This window comes from Antedon bifida, chromosome 1 (genome assembly GCF_963402885.1).
Source record: "Antedon bifida chromosome 1, ecAntBifi1.1, whole genome shotgun sequence".
Classification (NCBI taxonomy): domain Eukaryota; kingdom Metazoa; phylum Echinodermata; class Crinoidea; order Comatulida; family Antedonidae; genus Antedon; species Antedon bifida.
Genome location: NC_136226.1, coordinates 25,380,755 through 25,396,689, shown reverse-complemented (window position 1 = coordinate 25,396,689; position 15,935 = coordinate 25,380,755). Strand labels below are relative to the sequence as shown.

General features: G+C 31.5%; 1 protein-coding gene across 1 annotated transcript in view; it reads right to left on the bottom strand.

Annotated features, from left to right (window-relative positions):
- Positions 1 to 15,935, bottom strand: part of LOC144846766 (carbamoyl-phosphate synthase [ammonia], mitochondrial-like) — a 47,249-nt gene that overhangs the window by 1,764 nt on the left and 29,550 nt on the right. The window contains exons 34-35 of the mRNA XM_078703571.1: positions 11,500 to 11,618; positions 4,994 to 5,123 (exon numbers count right to left, since the gene is read on the bottom strand). Coding sequence (XP_078559697.1) covers positions 4,994 to 5,123; positions 11,500 to 11,618 — 249 coding nt within the window. The remainder of the gene's footprint in view (positions 1 to 4,993; positions 5,124 to 11,499; positions 11,619 to 15,935) is intronic.

The window sequence follows — 15,935 nt, the reverse complement described above, 5'->3', positions numbered from 1 at the left end:
TTCTCCCTGTTCTGGTTCCGTTTGTACGGTTCCTTTTTTTTACTGTTAAATTCCTTCAAAGGACCTCATTGGAAACAAGTCCGTAGAGGACATTTATGAGTTATCCTTGGCATCCTTCTTGTTTTATTCGTCGGTCTTTGTCTTATGGTTTTTTATATATGCTACTTTTAATTGTATGTCTGTGATTTTTATGTACCGATGCCGAAATAAATATATATATAATAAAAATATCATATTGAAAAATAAAATAAACTTTGTTTATAAAATTACACTCATTGAATGAGCGAGTGGCCGAGTGGTTAAGACAGTGGAACCGTAATCCATAGCCTTATTTGCAAGGGTTTGAGGCTCACGTGACCACTAGGGAGAAGCATGTAGTTGTAGCATCTATAACTCCATAGTGCACTTAGATAACATTTTTGTGGAATGCGCTATAAATATATTAAGAATCATCAAAATTTATAATATGGCTTGCAGAGCAAAACCTTCATTCATTCATTGCATGTATACTAGACATTGTGTACAGTAAACTGCAACTATATTTTACAAGATACACTCATTGGCCATGTTTCTGCTGCCAAGTAAATACCGTATTTACTACGGTCTTTTTTGAATACCGTATATATATATGGTATATTTTTGGAATCGGAAATGGTGCTCATAAAAAATTTACCGTATTTTGTATATCAAAAAATAAATCAAATAGCCTGGTGCTAGCTCATAACAGCTTCTGATAATTAAATTCGCGTCTATTTGTAGGCCTAATAGATTTTGTTTCTGTAGAATGGCCATCACGATCGGGCAGTTATTAGCACAGAGTGTTGTTAGGCAAAAATATAGGTTTTATGCAGCGTAAATAAAAACCAATAAAACTAAATGACAGACACACAAAACAACATCAGCAAACACATGCGCGCATGGCATGTTTTTTTTCTAAAAAAGTGCGACCTCTATTTTATGAAGGCAGTAATCTTTAAATATTGCGCCTTTTCACTGTGGCCTTTCACACAGAAAACGGTAAAATTACCGTAATATTACCTTCTGTGTGAATGGGTCTAGACCGGCAATAATACCGGCTTGCTTACTGGAATATTGCCGCAATTCTATATGAAAAGGGCTATACTCAACTTCCAGAGAAAAACGGTTTGCAAAATGCATTGTATGAATCAGTATAACAAACATTTTTTCTTTATAGTAATTTAAAATTGTTGTTTACTTTAACCTCAAGAATATAATTTACATACATACACTTAAATACTCTTGACATGTGCATATCATATTTTGGACTACAATCTTAGAAAGGTAATCTCATCTTACATTATCTCTGTGATACTTGACTGATGTCAAGTATTTGTTTATACAGTATTTTTTATAATTTTATATTTTTAATTTATGAGGATATTGGGTTTTCTAGAAATCAAATTCCTTCTAATAATAGAGCTTATTTCTCCATGTTGTAATATAAATGATGATGATGATATTAAGCTGTATGTTTGTTATCCTAAACCATTGCTTAAATCGTATTTTCCAATAAGAACAACTTTGGTGTCAATTACTGTACATTAAAACAGGTAATGTTCACCATTACTTCATGAAATAAGATGCTATTAGCGGTTGTCACGTTTTATGGCACCGAAGAAAAATTGATGGCTTGTTTTCAACAATTGTACAGTATAAATCAAAATCAATAATTTAAATTAAAATCAATAATTTAAAGCAAATATATGTTTGGTTAGCCATTGACAGAAAAAAAAATCTTCATGCTTAAAAGTAGAAAGTCTTCGTTCATATTGTTGGACAAAGCAAAGTTTAATTTACATTGCAAGACAATTAGACCTAGGTTATTGAAAAAAATATATAGATTAAATAACATTATAAATATAAAATTATTCTGTATACTATATTATTCAAATACATTTTAAAATAAATTCATCTATAACAAAGGACATTTTTTAAATTGCATGTTATCAATTACTGAAAATATAAATAAAAGAAATAATATGCCATAATCTACAAAACCTGGAGTAATATTTCTCATTGGGGAAATATGTATTCCTAAAAGCTTTGCATAATAAACTATAATAGCCAGAGCATTGCATGGGGCCTAAATTGAATGAAAAGTGAAGGCTGTAAAACATTTTGTAAAATTTCAATAGCTTTGGCAACCCTTCTAAGAACTCTTACTCCCCTCAGACCTAGGTTATTGAATACCAAATAAAATTGATTTTTATGAAAGTGTGAATTGTCGTGGGAGCAGTGGTTTGGTAGCATGGCAATCAAATAAACCTGCCACCTAGGGGCACCTCAAAAGTTAAGTGACATCTCAATTAAATCTTCTAAAAATACACCTGAAATACAAATATTTAATTTCCCGTTTTTCTTTCTTTTTTTTTCTTGTTTTGTACAAACTATTGTAATGTATAGACACTCACAAAACGAAGACTTGTATGGTCATTATAATGCATGATATAGAGTATCACAGTGCTGACGTCACGACGGTAGGTGGCGCTGCGTGGTTGCTAGCGCAACCAAAAATGCGTTCAGCCTGCCTGAGTGACTCCTCCAAGACATTTTAAAACTTAATAATTTTCAATAAAAACAAACTAAAATTTCAAAAGATCACTAAATATTTGTTTTTAATAATCTATTTATTCTTCAACTACAAGCTAAGATACATAATTTGATAGAAATACAGATCTTTACTGTTTATCAACATAGTAGTAGCGCTGAACGCATTTTTTGGTTGGCTAGCAACCATGCAGCACCCTCTATCGTTGTGATACTCTATAGAAAGTTGAACATGAAAGGCACAGACACGAACAGTGGTTTACACATGTATAGTGGTTTATACTTTAGAGGATTTTGGATATGTATGATTGTGTATATGAAGATGGTTTCATAGTAGACCCACACTCTACAAGGGTTGGGCAATCAAGAAAATGGGAAAAGATAGCTGGGTTAATAGAAGTGGAGGCAACATTTAGGGAAAAAGATAATTAAAATAGCGTCGATATTGGATTTCACACAGATTTTTCTTTTCGTACTATTACATGATCATTAAATATGTTGCGCACTGTATAATTTATTTAATTGTATGCGTTGTATTTGTATATTTATACGGTACCATTCTTATTTTGTTTGAATTATTATTATTATTTTAGGGGTCAACGTGAGACAAGTTTTACTTCTAATTTTGATCCCTAAGATGGTCTTATATTAATTGTTTATTATTGTTTATTGTAATATTGTTTGTTATATATTGTGACCATCTTAAATAAATGTTATTGAACTGAACTGAACTGAAATAGAATGTACTATTGCATGTCAGGTGACCCACAACAAGATGGTTTCATAGTAGACCCACACTCTACAAGGGTTGGGCAATCAAGAAAATGGGAAAAGATAGCTGGGTTAAAAGAAGTGGAGGCAACGTTTAGGGAAAAAGATAATTAAAATAGCGTCGCCATTGGATTTCACACAGATTTTTCTTTTCGTACTATTACACGATCATTAAATAGAATGTACTATTGCATGTCAGGTGACCCACAACTGTCTAATCAAATGACAGGAATTTATTTAGATGTTAATAATTCTAGTTATTCCTCAGATAATGGATTCTGAAAATCTAGTGAATGGCAAATTAAGCAAGTTTGACATTTCTTGAGGGAACAATAACCATTCATGTTGAAACCTTTAAGTAGGAATGTTCAAGTGAATGTCTAAGAACATAACATTTTTTTTTTAAATAATAGTTTTTCTGATTCGTATTTATTTAACAGCTGCAATTTTGAATTGAAATAAGTTTTTTTAAATGATTGACATCTAAGTAAATAGACCCAAAAAGATAAGATGCCAAATATGTACCTGATCATTAATCATAAACATATGGTCTTTCAGGAGTGTTTATGATGTCTGTTTACCCAGTTTGCCTCAGTGCATATACAACATTCAAAAACACTTGAAACTTGATAGGTTGCCAGAAAGAATTTCTTAATTTTTACTTGTTATATAAGGGCCAGTCGAGACCAGAGTTAGCTTTCTTATTGTACGCGGCGTACAACTCCATAGGTCTGAACCATGAAAAGATTAGTGGAAGCGACACTGATCTTTCGTTCATTACGACAGCTTAAGGTACAGGATTAGTGAACGACGCTTACGATACGAAAGTCATGCATCAATGATTTTGACCTCTAACCAATCAAAATTACTCCTGCATACCAGATGTTCACCCAAATGGGTGACACTTCATTTTGAAATGAAAGCATTAGGTAGGCAAATCTGAACACTTTTCTGTTACGCTAATTATAATATAACATTGCTTGCGATACGAAAGCATAACTCCATAGATCTGAACATACCCTAAGTTTATCAAATACATTTAAACTTTGTTCAAATAAAGGATGAAATTTAGAACCAGATGTGATTTTACATATCATTGTTGGCTATAGTTAATTTATCGCATGGGCTCGTCATACAATTTTAAGCATGTATTATCCTAATCAGTGGCGTAACAGAGAGGGAACACTCCTAAGGGGTTCACCAACACTGGGTAGATTTATTGGGGCTGCTTATGCCTGGGCCCTGGTTTAGCCAGTGAGCGCTCCTAGCTGTTACGCCACTTCTCCAGGTTGCGGTGTAAAATGCTGTCTAAATTGGGCTTGCAATTTAATCTGAAATGTTTATCGCTGACTAAGCAGAAAAAGATGACTGGAGTGAAGGTGAATATGTTGAGAGAAAGGCACAACAACAGGTGTATCTTTCTTTTTACTTCCTGCCAAATATCGTTTATAAGTGCAAACATATTGATTTTTTTTACAGTAACCACCGCGGCAACTTAAAATTGATTTTCTTTCAAAATGATTCAAATCTCATAATATAATATGACATTATTTCACAATGATTAGAAAACACAGCGTGCTATATTTACCATTCATGGTAGGATGAAAAAACATACTTAATGGTGCATACTAAACAATTTTAACCATCATATTACCTCAAAGTTGGTCATCAATGGTGTTCCTGTATCGATAGCTGTTCGACGAATTAAATAGTTATCATAAAGAAATTGTGTATTATGATTTGGTAGATTAATAATTAGATCGATCTGCCCATCCATAATCAACCTATTAAAAAGAGAAGACAATAATCAAATCAAATAACACAACATAAATTTTTGTGTGACACAACATAGCACATGGCATAATGCATTTATTAATATTCATAATGGTATTGTATTCAAGAAAAACAAATAGCCTAAAACATAGCAGGCCAAATACTGAATTGCAAATTATATTTACAATATATCAGCCTAAACATATAGTAGTGTATTTAAAAGATTCAATTCAATTCAATTCAACAACATTTTTTTCATCAATGGCTCAGTATAACTAACAAATAGTAAAAATATATAAAATAGATTTGAAATAAAGAAACCATAATAGGATCATTACTAGAAGATAACAAATCTTGTCACGCAAGACCCTTTTAGAGTAAAGAATATTTACATTGTTAATTTACAGACTAAACAAATCAAAGAGCTATCATAATCAATTTATTTGCAATAAGAAATAACGAATGATTACCCATAAGTACCCCCCCAAACCACAAATTTGTTTGCGTTTTGATAATCAAAGTCATAATTGTTTATTCTGCAAATTAGTTTTGGCTGGCCCTCATCGTGAAGTTGCATTATTATACTAAAGTTAACCTTAAAACACATGTTCGGAATTATCAAAAAATTATATTTAAAATGTTATTTAAATAAAAGACTAAACAGTAATTGACATTGATGTGTACGTAGTACAGTAGCAAGATTGAAAGGACACAAGAAACTTGAAACTTTATTCTTGCGAGTTTAATAATTGAAAAATTGAAGATCATTAAAGCGTCATCTAGTCTACTCCTTAAGGTGTGTTTATCATAGTATTCCAGTTATATTTGCAATATGTGAAACCAGTCTTCCGAGAATTGGCATGGACCCAAACATAGCCTGTATGGTTAATGAACTGTCGGTATGTTTCGCCCCTTGGCTTCGTAGCCTAGCATTCCTTTAATAAGGTCAAGCTTAAAAAACCTGATTTTAGAATTCATTTCTGTCAAAATCAATTGATACCAAACATTATCTGCCGACACATTTGGTGTCATTTCAGAACTTAATATTTTAATCCCATAATTTATCACGTCTTGTTTTTCTACATCACAATGGTGTCTAATTTCATTTTCAGCTTCATTATTAACTTATCATCTATTTTCTATGATTTCTATTACAGTAGAACACCTATTAAGGGGACAACTTCGGGACCAAAAAAAGTGTCCATTAATTAGAGGTTGGCCGTAGTTTTAAACATACACAGGAAAGGGAAACTGTCCCCTTAATAGGAATGTCCCTTGAATAGAGGTGTACCACTGTATTTTATAAGAGACAGAGCCAATTTTTGCATCTGAAAACCGCTCTAGAGCGATTAGGGGAGGAGGTACTGCTCTGGTGTGGATATCATTTCTAGTAAAAATAGATTAATAAACAATATAATAAAGTATCAAAAGGAAATTTTCTCAACAATTCAATCTTTTTATCTTAGTTTCTTCATATACAAGTCTAAAAAAACTCCTAATCATCCAAAAAATATATAAGCAGATAAAAAAAAGCTGCAAATAAAATAAAAGATAAATTTATACCAGATTAACTTCTAGATAGTAGAATTATTGATTTATTTTCAATTAAAAAATAGGGAAAATTGAAAGTAACTATTTTCACGTTCTAGGTCATGCTATAAAATGAAGGAGAGGCACGCTATAGGTAAATATAAAATATACAACATGAACAAACATAATAATGTTAACCATAAATTCTAAAGAGGAAAAGATTTTTGCCAGACAGGTGCAATGCCAATCAAATGGTATCAAAATGTTCAGGGATTTGATTTCACATGCTGAAGAATTATCAACATTACTTTTTGTATCATAGAATACATTTATCAGCTTTTACTCTAGAGGGCGCTTCTGTAAATACTTCAAAACTTTTCTAAAAGTTTTGCTACTTTTTCAGCATTCAATACATGACAGAGAGGAATCAGTAATGTCTCGTAAACTAATGATGATTAGATAGTTTATATTACATTGTTATTTAAGTAAATTAAAGACACTAGACTAACAATTTTTTATGTTTTGTAAAAACAATGCATATATAACATTAAACCAGTTCATTCCTTATCTTAAATGTACATTTTTATTTTTAAAAAAAGAGAAACAATGCACTACCTAAGTAGCTCGCGTCGAATGTCCTCTCGTGGATGGTCTTATGTCTACCTTAGCTAGGCTTAGTTGTGTAGTGAATATGAACACATTATAAAAAAAGATGTTTATAGAAAGATTGATAAACAATTCAAAGATTCACAGAGAATAAACATTTTTAAATGTTTATTTTAAAAAATGCCAAAAAGAAAGATTCATTGTTTTATATTGTTTAAAGATTTGTTTCTATATGGAAAATGTTTGTAAAAGTTGTGAATATGAATACTAATAAAATCAGAATCAGAAGATGTATTGTCCCCCAAAAACATGAAAAATGAAGATTAATTAAATCAGACTTTGAATATGGTATTTTGTAGTTTTAATAAAGTTAATCACTTTCATAGAAAAAAAATGAACAAAAAATAATGTTTTCACCTATAAATTGACAAAATAAATGGTTAAATTCAACCAAAAACACACTGGCTGGCAGCCAATTTGGCCAATTTTTGCTTTAAATTACAGTTTTTTCAGGTAAATACATTTTTTTTCGATCCAATTTTTGGTCAAAGTGGATAACTATTATGTTACATTAAAATGACATATTCAACAAAAATGTTATTATTATTTTTTCATGGGGACAATACATCTTTAAAGCTTATATACATTGATATACGATTCACACAGAAAAACACTTAAAATTATGTTTAAATGCTAAAAACAATGTTTTATAATTAAACATTGGTTGGAATTGTTTAATAAAGATGAATCTTCTTAAGATTTGTGTATATATGATGGTTAATGTTATTCTAGACTCGGTTACTGTATTTTAAAATTGTTTTACAAATGTGTATAACAAAAACTCCCTTTAGCAAGGTAAATAGGGCAATGTTTCCTAAAACCACTTTCCAACACGATCTCTTCATTAGCTAGTGGTTCAGGGCCTGCAGGTTAAACACATTGGGCTTAAGATACCAATCTCGATTTGAAAGAAGAATGTATCCATTTCAAGGTGAAACATTTTCTTAGAAATCCAGCATTGATAAAATATGAATTCCAGTGTCTAGCCCTAAAGTCATTCCATGGAAATCCCTCCCTTATTGGGAGTTGCCACCTGGATTTCAAACCCGGAGTGTCTTGGATTCATTGGTTTTCGTAAATAATATTTTTATTTTATTTTATGTATTTAGGCACATGTGGCCAAGGATTACCAATAGTAACTAAATCACTGTCCTACCAGATAGGTGGTAATCCCCCTGGCTATTTTGTGAACCAGTACACCGAAGTAACCTCCTTCTCATCTCGAATGATGAACTGGGTTCTTTAAAGAGCACACGGGTAAACTGTGTACACTGGACCTAAGACTTCTTTCAACACCAGAAGGAGCGAGTCGGCCTCGAACCCATGCCAATATTATAGGCGCTTTAGGTATGGTAAACGGCGCCCCTGCCTTAACCACTCAGCCATTTGACTCGTTATATAGTGTTAAGAATGTTCCAAGTAATTATTAAATATAACTACGGCATTTTTGAAATGATAAATTAGCATAACAGACTTTGAATACAGGTAATGACACTTTAGAATATGAATGAATACCAAGGTATAGTATTGGATCTGCCTACTAAGTTAAAAAAAATTGTAAACAACAAACAGAACATACAAATGCCAAGTACTATTTACGAAAACAGTAGTAGCATTCCATAGCACAAATCTCTAGTGTGTGAAAAAGAACTACCGTACGTATTCTCTTTAGACCCTGTTCCAATTGGCTTTTTGCCTGTCTTGATTCATCCATAACTTATGCCTTCGGGGGATATAAGAACAATATTTTAGGGGGGGAGCTGAGCTCAATCAAAAAGAAATAAACTTGGCAAATTACATCAAAAGAAAATACTATTAAATGTGTAATAACAAAAACGAAAACATAATAAAGCAGGCATTTGTGTAGAACATTAATTAAATCAGAGGCTAGTCCCACGAGGTGTATGCAACTCTACCTTATGTTCATACTTGCCCAATATAGTGTACATTCTTACATATCTTTATATATAATGCTATTCACTTTTATGACTTTTAATTCTACCCAAAGGAACTGTTGATACTCAATAATCTATTTAAAATTGTTAAGTCATTTTTGTGCATATTCAAATTGTTTGAAGTGAAATTAAATGTTACCTTTTATAGCCTTTAAGTTGAGAGTTTTCTGTCCAATGGGATTAGTAAAACCATCTATCTGATTATGTACCTGCATTTTAAATCTACCACCCTTAACAGGGATGGCCCTTGGGTAGGGGTTGGTCTTAACAAATTGGTTGACAAATATATTTCCCATTTCATAGAAAAGTGTACCATGGGTTCTACTTCATTTTTCAAGCACAAGATAATTGATATGAACAAAAAATAATAATAAAAAATAACATCAGATTTCTATATAATAATTATAATATAATACTACTCTATTTCTACGTTTGTCACAGGCTCCTGATCAGGGAAGAGTTAGAGTTGAACAAGAGTGGATAAAAAAACGAAAAGATACATGTCTGGTCTCCTCCACCCACAGAAACAAACTTAGAACTTTGGAAAGCAAGCAAATTAGTTATTCCGCTGAAAAATAAAAATTGATTAAATAGATTTGAAGGTCAATGTCAAAGTTAACAAACGTAACCAACAATTCTACAACCACAAAGGGGTTAAATCCCAGTTGTAATCAGACTTCACAAATGCCGAAAAATAATTTCACGGATATTTAGCAAAGAAGACCTACAACCTTGTCCCTAACCTTGATGTTTATCTCATTCTCTATCTGTGACATTAGATTATTCTGGAAAATATCCAAAAAAACAGTTGCAAAAGCACCAACAAGAACTCAATCTTACTAGGATGTAGAGTTTACTTAAATATTTATATAGTTTTAGATTCTATAAAAAGAAAATTTGTAAAGCAAATTAAACAAAAAAAAAGATTCTAGTTCAAGTTTTATTGAACATTTATACCCGTCATAAAAAAAGATTTAAAAGCATAGCTTGATGGGAAATACATATTCAGAAAATGCAGCATTAATGTACATCCGTGCTGAATAAAGTTAATTGCGAATGATCGTAATAACATAGTGACCGAACTGATATGTATGGTGGCCAAAAAAGAATGATTTAAAGGATTGAAAATGTATGCAAAGCATCATTTAAACACATTGCAAAGTTGTTAAAGCCTTTTGTACGCAAAATGCTTGAGAACAGAGCATCATGATTAATCAGTGACTTGCGTCAATCAAAATGATTAATATTGGTAAATAAAAAACGTTTTACTTGGAAAACTGTTTGCCTGTTATGATTAAGTTTATAAAAAATCATATATGAATTATTTTTAGCACAACCAATCAATTGTCAGTAAGTGATTTTTTTTTCTATAAAACTTTGCATTATCTTGTGATAAGGACACTTTATTGACAAAATAAATTATGGACTTATAATTTGGTGACAATCATCATTCAAAGTCCATGTGTGTAAATTGTAAACACATCAATAACAAAAAGTATTTTAAAAGCTCTTGATGAAGTAGTCTAATTGGCAAAACTTAGCATAATAATTCATAAAACAGGTTCAATATAGTTTCTAGGAAATTTGCTATTTGTTTTGAAGCTTGTCAACTGAACTTGGCTGATTGATTGATTGATTGAACTATAGAACTAGAACTATTTTATGCAAATCTTTTTTCCATGTTTAATTTATTTTAAATTCAGTTTGAAAATGTTATAATTATCTCATTCAATCAACATACACCTTAATTGCTGGCGTTTAATGAATGTATATCAATTGAATTAATAATAATCATAATAATAAAGTAATTCCTAATTCATCCCAAGTAAAGGCTAATTCTCAAATTTTGAGCAATTGAGCACAAAAAAAAAACACCACTAATAAGTCAGTCAATCAATCAATCAATGCATTTATTTATCTTATTTTCATACAAAATAATATATAAAAGAAAGCACATTTTAATCAATAAAATAAAAGGAAAACAGCATAGAACACAATAAAGAAAGTCCTACGGCAAATGCTCATCCTAAGCAAGGACTAGCCAAGCTAGGAACAGGGGGAAAATTTCAATAAAAACAAAATATTTCAAGTTATAAAAATGATCAAATCAGAAACATTCTGATGAAGTCCCTTCCCCATCCTACATGATTTGTACTGCATAAGATTACATGAATAATGGATCATAATTGGCCAATATGTTGAACATCAAAGTATTATTGCTCTTAGAAAATCTTACCTGGATGCATTTTGGTAATCATTAGAACCTGAGTTCATATCAGCCAGAGGCCATGCGACAGTTGTTGCTGGTATATTGTGAGAAGACAGATAATCAGCTGTTGCTTCTGTTGCATACAACTACAAAAATATAATAAATAAGATCGGTAAAATTATTCCATTGACTACCTAAATTTAAGTTTAAATATTAACCATTAGTTCCATTCCAAAATTGTTTATATCTACCAAGCTATCTTCTTAGTTTTCCACTCTTACTCTCTCCACCCTCTATTCACCAGCCTATGTCTCCTTTGTTTTTATTTCTTTTATTCCAGTCCACGCAGGCAGCGCTTGTCTGCTTTATACTATCTACTTTGTCCAAGTAATCTCACTTGCACTGATGAAGGGCTAGTGGGAATTCGGGCTAGTGTTGCCCGAGAGCTCAGCTAATTCTTCTGGCTGTTTTACTTTATCATTTTGATTTATCCTTTTGATTTAGCTTTTTGCTTATTTTATTTTGTATCTCCATTGAAATCAAGCTACTGATACTCACAGCATTGTCATTATTTTCAGTAACTTGCCTTTGGATTTATATAATAAATCAGTATATTTTCAAAGAAACAGTTACTAAATTGTTTTATTCTATTGAAGAAGGTATAAAACAGTCGTCAAACTTGTCTTAGCCCTTCACCTTAATCATTTGGATGTGAATTGTTTTAGTCTTAAATAATCTAATGAAAGCACTTAGAAACTGAGTGAAGTACTTGGCAAAATGTATCAGGGAAAACTATATTCGGAGAGACAGGACTCACTACCTTATGTTTCGGCCCATGTTAAAGGAATACAGAGGGTGTGCTGTTTAATAGTTCAGCCTCATATGGAAGATACATAACTCAGATTTTAATATAATAAGCTTTTGTTATGTTACCAATATATAAATTTTCTTGAAAATCAATAAGCATAAAGTAAGTAAGTAAGTATAAACCTATTAACACCTAAACATTCAGGACGATAACTTAAAAATTGTGGATTCTATCATGCAAACAAACAAACAAAGCACAAAAAAACTGTACTTTACTTGAAAAAGATTTCTATCCCAATAAAATTTAGATTCACAGTTTTCATTCAATTTACGTCTTCTGCCTTTTGATAAAATGATTAGACTGCTATTAAAAAGTGGCACAAGCTTCAATCATGCCACCCTCTCTAGTCAATTGCCGCCACCTGACATTGCAAACTCATCAATTATCATTACTGCTGACAAGTAGATAATAGCGATAATCTCCCAAGGTACATCAATCATATCTGGGTACTAACTATTTAGATAATAATTGATTAAACTGCCAATCATAATAAAAGCAGGTGAGATCTTAATTATGTAATTATCACACAGTAACGAATTAAACCGGCATAGAATGGAGTTAAGCTAATCTAAGTCATAGAGTTACAACCGACACAAGTGTTTGTGATCAGTTAACTCTGATAAACTCTGAAGTATATCTGATATAATTCCTATAGATCTCAGATGCATATTTCTGTAACATTTATATTGATAACTATCACATAAACATAATATTCTAAATTTGAAATTAATAAAATAAAATCTGCACATCCTCAATCTGCACATCCTCAATCTGCACACGCTCAATCTGCACACGCTCAATCTGCACACGCTCAATCTGCACACGCTCAATCTGCACACGCTCAATCTGCACACGCTCAATCTGCACACGCTCAATCTGCACACATTCAATCTGCACACATTCAATCTGCACACATTCAATCTGCACACATTCAATCTGCACACGCTCAATATGCACTCGCTCAATATGCACACGCTCAATATGCACACGCTCAATATGCACACGCTCAATCTGCACATCCTCAATATTCACACTTAGTCCGCACACACTCACCTTACATAATAATTCTTGATCTACACACCTTTATCCAGAACACACTGAATACGGAAACCCTAAATGTGCCCCAATGTATGAATTAGGCTTGCATGCATCCGGGAATTAAGCCATGAATGGATGAGAAATAAATAGGATCAATATCTTTGCAAAAGTATTGGCTTAAATAAGTAACTAGCAAGATGTACTGTATAATGAGGTGATAGCAATGATATGATGATGTTGATGACATTGTGTAGGCCTAATAATGGATAGGATGATGCTACATAATGCCACCACTACACATTTATCAAATGGTATATCCAAAAACGCAATACAAAACTTTATTGACAACAAAAATCAAAATTTCTTAATGAAATGCTCCGGGATGATGATGATAATTGATGATGATGATGAAAAAACAGCAAACTGTGAGCTTCTATAATTGCAGAATTACATTTGAAAACGTTTTCAGAAAATATTAAGTGTGGTGACAAGCCATTCCGCATACACAAGTTTACAGGAAATGGTTACGATATAAAATTGACGTTTTAAAAGGAATTTCATAGAATTCTATCAGCTTCTATGAAACGTACACATTTCTAATTTGAATAACCAGTGACAGTTACAAAGAAAAATTAAATTCAAACTAGCATGATTTAATTTATTTTAATGACTTGAAACTGTTCCATGCTATTCACATTTTTTTTCTCGCAAGATTCTCCTCCAAGGCGTGTTCTTGTTTTTATCCAATTGAATAATTTAATTTGTAAGCTTTGGTAGTTTTCTTTTTCAGCTATACATAACACAGAGAAAGTTTTTATTGAAATATATGTGTGTCTCAACCAAAATATGTATTAATGTTATATAACAGGTGCATCTAAGTCCATATCCCTGGTGTGTGCACCCTAGAATGGTTCTATGGGGTTAACAAAAAGCAGGCTAGGTAATTTCATTACTATTTTCAGTATGGTAGCAGTTATATTTATTTTTGTCGTTTTGTCTAATAGTAATGATGATTTATGTCTGTAGTAACCTATTTTTGCATGACATTATAAACGAAGCTTTACTATCCATGTCAGTGAAATTGAATAAAATTGTAAACAATGTTATTTGAGTCGAACCTAAAAAAAGTTAAAATACCTCAAACCAATAAGGATGAGAAATATATATAGAATTTACTAGTAGTCTATTACAATAAATCACTAAAATATCTAAAAATAAGACACAAAAAACAACCCACAAAAAAAAATGTTTATGATTTATTCCATATTCTATCTCTTTTAAATCATCAATAAATTTGGATGCAACTGGGTCAAAAGAAAACAAAAATAAGTAAAAACAAGTAAAAAATGTAATTGGGATTATCTTGACCTCTACCCTTTTATAGCTTTATATATATTTTGATAGAGCTTTTTAGAATTTTTTTACCAAGAAGATCTTAATTTATTTAATGGCAATTTCAACCTCTGAAATGTCTGGAGTGCCATAATTCATTGTGACTTACGTGTGTGCATTCAACCCTAACTGATACTGGGTACAGTAGTAGTGAAAGAAATCTCCGTAGAGACATAATCAATTGAAAAAAACATGGGATTGCACTGACCGCAACAAAACAAACCAGAAAAGATAAGTAATTATCATGTTGTCTCTAATAATAAAACAGCTCAATAAAAAACCTTTGTTTATTTTTTGTTTGTTGACTTGAAAAAATATGTGCTTGTTCTCAAAATTGTTCTAATTGTTCACTAATAATAGTGCCGCTTTAATACATAATATATTTCTTTGGCCCTGTTCCAATTTCAAATTTTATTTATTTTAAGCCCGCCACTTACAGAATGGAACATATAACACGAAAAACAAAAACAACAAAAAATAAACCCAATAAATAAATGTATAAAATAGCAAAAAGAGCCACCTTGGTTTAAACATATACCAGTACCTTAATTTTACCATTTAAAAGAACAAAGAGAAAAATAAATTAATTATACAATTTGTTACAATACAATTCTACTGTTTAGAAGCATTGACTCGGGAAAATTGAACACTTAGTGATGGAAAGATGAGAATGATATGTTTTAACAGATAAGCCAAATAAAGAAAAAGAGGATATCACATGCACGCGAGACGAATTTAATAAATCTATTTTGGATAATATTGATTTTTGTGAAGAGCGTATTGGATATACATATTAAGACTCTACTTCATTTATCATTTTTTTAAACTTTTATTTACATTAGAAAGAAAATAAATATCTATTTGATTTGGCTACTTTGATTGAACCAACCACCCACAACCCCCCACCCCCCTTAAACTAATGAAATTGGATGCAACTTGTTTTAAAGCCACCTGTAATTCATTCAAAATTCCAAAAGTGATTCCAAATGAACAAACCAATCTATAACACTATTACCATTCAACCTGAACAGATTATTTGAAGAATCCTATTCTCATATGCTTTGACATACTTGGCAAGCATCATTATATGGTTCAAGTGGTACCAAACCAGAAAATGTGTTCAACTGTGAACAATTTGACCAATGCACTCATTTTGGTTCAAATA